Here is a 4,151-nt window from a genome sequence, read left to right as displayed (position 1 = left end):
ACGGAATGCCGTTCTTCCAGCTTGTCCCTGGGATAGCATTGCAGGTAGGCCACACCCCTGGGGAAACTCCCCTTGGGCAGACCGGCCGCTTAGGACTCAGTCATGTGATCCATCATGGGAACCACCACTCACAACTGGAGTCCAGCCTAGTTGACACATCTTCAACTATCACAATACCAATATATCAAATTGAGTTAACCATTCCATTAAACATTCTATTCTTGCTAATCTATTGAGGCATGGGAGGGGGGTCTCCAATTCTTAATTCTAATAATGTAAACACTATTTATATTAAAGGAACTTCATGCCATCAGCCAAAAAGTAAATTGTGAAATATTTCACAATGCCCAGGTCTCACTCAGGAAATAAGATTAGTATCCATTCACTTCCAGTATGACCTATCTCAGTGATACCTGTGAACCAATTACTGATACCTCCATTAACTGATAATGTCTGGTCAAAACTAAGTTCTTTTTACTTCACCTTTCAAATATTTATATTCATTCATGTTTTGCAATCACTTAAAAAGGTAAAGTCAAATACAAAGTATGTTAGAGTAAGACAACATCTTTCTTATATTTCCTAATGGGATTCTTTTATTATAACTTATTCATGATGAAAGTCACCTAGGGCTTAAAGACTAAAAAAATGCGACAGGATTGAAGCACTTTGTCTTGTTTTGTAATGCATTCCAAAAAAGAAGGCAACACACAGAAATGTGCCATTACTTATATGATATTTCAGAGAGAGATTTATGACAGAAATATAATTCCTTTCAACGTTTATAAGCAGATTACAGAATGGAGGAAAAAGTCAGGTAATGAAACTTGAAAATGCAAATAAATGTTTTTTCTTTAATTTAAAGTAAATTCAGAAAAAATCTCTGAAAGTAATGAATGTAATATCATCTCTGCACAAATGGAAAGCTTTTATCTATAATGTTAATGGAAAGTGAAAACAAAGTAAAATGATTATTTAGTAAGTCATTCTTTTGACTTTCTGCAAACTGTGTACATTGTATAAGTACTGTATAAAATTATATCCTTGAACATTTGAATTTCTTATTAAAATTGCTAACATGAAGACAAAATTAAAGAATAGAGAGACTTATGCTGTGAATTTTTTGTTAGGTATATGATGGAAAAGATAGCTCATCACGTCAACTGGGAGCCTTCATGAAAAATGAGCTGATGGGATTGATCCTAAATAGCACTTCTAATCACTTGTGGTTAGAATTCAACAGTAATGGATCTGACACTGACCAAGGTTTTCAACTCACTTACACTAGTAAGTAGCATATGAGATAATCACTTTTATTTTATTTTTTGTCAAGATGTCTGCTTTTTAGCTATTAAGATTAATTCTTAAGTTTTTTTTTTTTTTTTTATGGCAACTATTGTGTTTAAATTTTGTATATTGGTGAACAAACAATAAATTTAAACACATTATTACAAAGCCAGATTGTGAAATTTGTCTATTTAGAAGTGATAATATTTCAACCATAAAATGGATAGATCTGAAATAAATTATATGATATTTAAGAACTTTTGGGTGTTTAAAAATATTGACTGTGATGCAGTATACATGAGCAATTCATAAATGTATGTATAATTGATTTAGAATGAGTGTTTTATATAATTAGTAATATAGTTAATTGTTAAATACCTACCACAGACCAATGCTTTTTATATAGCAATGCTTTTATACCTAACTATTTATCTATCTATCTAATGAACCCTATCCAGTAGGCTTTATCCTTATTGCCACTAATTTCCTAGGTTAGAAAACTAAGCCCAAATAATTTAAATATTTTTTCCAAAATAACAGGTGTAATAGCTAGTGGAGCAAAGATTTTATCTGTAACTTACATAGTGGTCTATTAGTATTAAGCTATAATAGTGCTTCTCTCTGAATCTACATGGCTATGGAATGTGGTTTTAAACACAAATAAAGACGACCAAGGAAGGGGGAAAACAAAGGGAAGCCTAAATTAGATTTTCAAAAAAAAGAAATTTGGTATATGATGACTGACATTTCCAACATACTTAGTTCTAAACAAATACAGTGAACATTGTGGCTATTTCCTGTGGATAACTAATAACAATTAATCAAGCAAACAAAAATTTTTAAATATATAAGCAGTTCAAACCTTCACCAAATCTTTATGACACCCCATACCATGACATAAAGTATTCAGATTTTGGAATTTTGAGCATAAAATTATATTAATGATCATCAAGATTAATCCCTTTATTTGGTAGATGAGAAACTGCAGTCCTGGGAAAAGTAACAGTTATCCCACAGACACAGAGCTAATCCAGGTGCCAAAAAAGAAAAGTAATTGCTTCAAATACCTCCTTGGTAGGAGAAATCACAGCTAAAGGGTATAAGACTTTGGGGAAGAGTAGGATTAAGGGACTGACATCATGAGAAAACCAATTTTTTAGTTTTGTGAAAATAACAATTTAAAGGTCTCACTAAACAGAGAGCATAGTAATTATATAATTTAAATAATAAAAGTGCAACAATTGAAAATACAAAACTGATTTATAGTTATATTGTTTCTTTACTAGAATTCCACTTTTCAGGATTTCACCCTCAGAAAGTTTCAAAGTTTTATAAAAGTCATTTTGTTTTCCTTGTGGATTAAATGCACACTATTGTGATTTTTTTTCCTTCTACATTAATATGTTCAATATTTTAAAAATTATTTTACTGGAAACTGTTAATTCACAGTTTCTTGATGCTATAAAACCCCTCTGCCATTGAGTCAATTCTGAATCATGATGACCCTGTAGGATAGAGTAGAACTGCCCTGTAGGATTTCTAAGGCTGTATGTAAATCTTTACAGAAGCAGACTGCTTCATTTTTCTTCTGCGGGGAAGCTGGTGGTTTGAAATCATCTACCTTTTGGTTAGAAGGAGAATGTGTTAACCAATGTGGCACAAGAGTGCCTTTTCCTAGATGCTACAGTGGTCTTAAAAGGAGCTTTGGTTCTACAACAGGTAAGACATTTGGCTACTAACTGTAAGTTTGGTGGTTCAAACACACCAGGGACTCCACAAGAGGAAGATGAGGCAATCTACTTCCATAAAGATTTACCTTGGGAACTCTGTGGAGGTCACTATGAGTTAGAATTGAATTGACGTTGGTGGCTAGGTATAGTGGTCTTAAAGTGATAGAGGAATGTGGATACTTGTCAAGGAAAAGTGTTTGAAAAGCCTTTATATAACTTTTCTGAGTTTAACATAATTAAGGGAATATTCCCATTTATACCTACATCATCCCCATGTACACCTACATCATTCATCTTGCCAGTAAACATATTTTTGTAGCCTAAGCTTATTTTCATTACTGATGGTGCAGTGGTTAAGTGCTTGGCTGCTAACCAAAAGGTCAGTAGTTCAAACTTAACAGATGCTCCACAGGAGAAAGATGTGGCTGTTGGAGTCTGTGAAGATTTGCAGCCTTGGAAACTGTATGTGGCAGTTCTACTCTGTCCTATAGTGTTGTTATGAGTTGGAATTGATGGTAGGCAATGGGTTTTTAACCTTATTTTATCAATCAAAATACCCTCCTGCCATTGGGCATCAGTAAAGAACAGAAAGCTTTGGTTTGGGCTCTTCAGTGTCTCCTATGTGCATCTCTAAATCATCCTCAATGCTCTTCTAAATCTGGAAGTTACTAAGCTCAATAAAACCTCTCTCAAGTCTGCTTTACAGAAAACATATCATACTACATCTCTCTACTATGTCTGATTACTTTTCTAATCCTAGTAGTCACTGCTTCTTATTTTCCCTCCAGCTACTTTTAATTGGAATAACTCATTAGTGAAAAATTTGCTCCATATTCTCATGCTTTTGCAAAATGTGTTCAAAAGTAAATTCCCATATATTGGAAATTCAACAACTGGATTTATACTTGAGTAAGAGTTACTGACGTGATTCCAGAATCCTGACTTCCCCTTTGCTTTTCAGATAACAGTTAAGAATGATGATATGCTCTGGAAACCATGTGCCTGGATTGAGATAGGTTATAGGCTTCATCAGTATATTTTCACATCCTCCCTCATCTAGGAAGATTGCTTCAGTTCATTACCTTAAGCCTCTATTGGACCTCATATGGCTATTGCAGTTCCACACATGCTTGT

The 4,151-nt window shown here is 33.6% G+C and overlaps 1 protein-coding gene across 1 annotated transcript in view; it reads left to right on the top strand.

The window, feature by feature from the left end:
• Positions 1-4,151, top strand: part of CSMD1 (CUB and Sushi multiple domains 1) — a 972,765-nt gene that overhangs the window by 422,788 nt on the left and 545,826 nt on the right. The window contains exon 15 of the mRNA XM_007944438.2: positions 1,131-1,287. Coding sequence (XP_007942629.2) covers positions 1,131-1,287 — 157 coding nt within the window. The remainder of the gene's footprint in view (positions 1-1,130; positions 1,288-4,151) is intronic.

The sequence above is a fragment of the Orycteropus afer genome, unplaced genomic scaffold (assembly GCF_000298275.1).
Source record: "Orycteropus afer afer isolate SDZICR_OR568_19922 unplaced genomic scaffold, OryAfe1.0 scaffold00125, whole genome shotgun sequence".
In the NCBI taxonomy this organism is placed as follows: domain Eukaryota; kingdom Metazoa; phylum Chordata; class Mammalia; order Tubulidentata; family Orycteropodidae; genus Orycteropus; species Orycteropus afer.
Note: the sequence above shows the minus strand (reverse complement) of the source record. Positions and strands in the feature narration are given on the sequence as shown.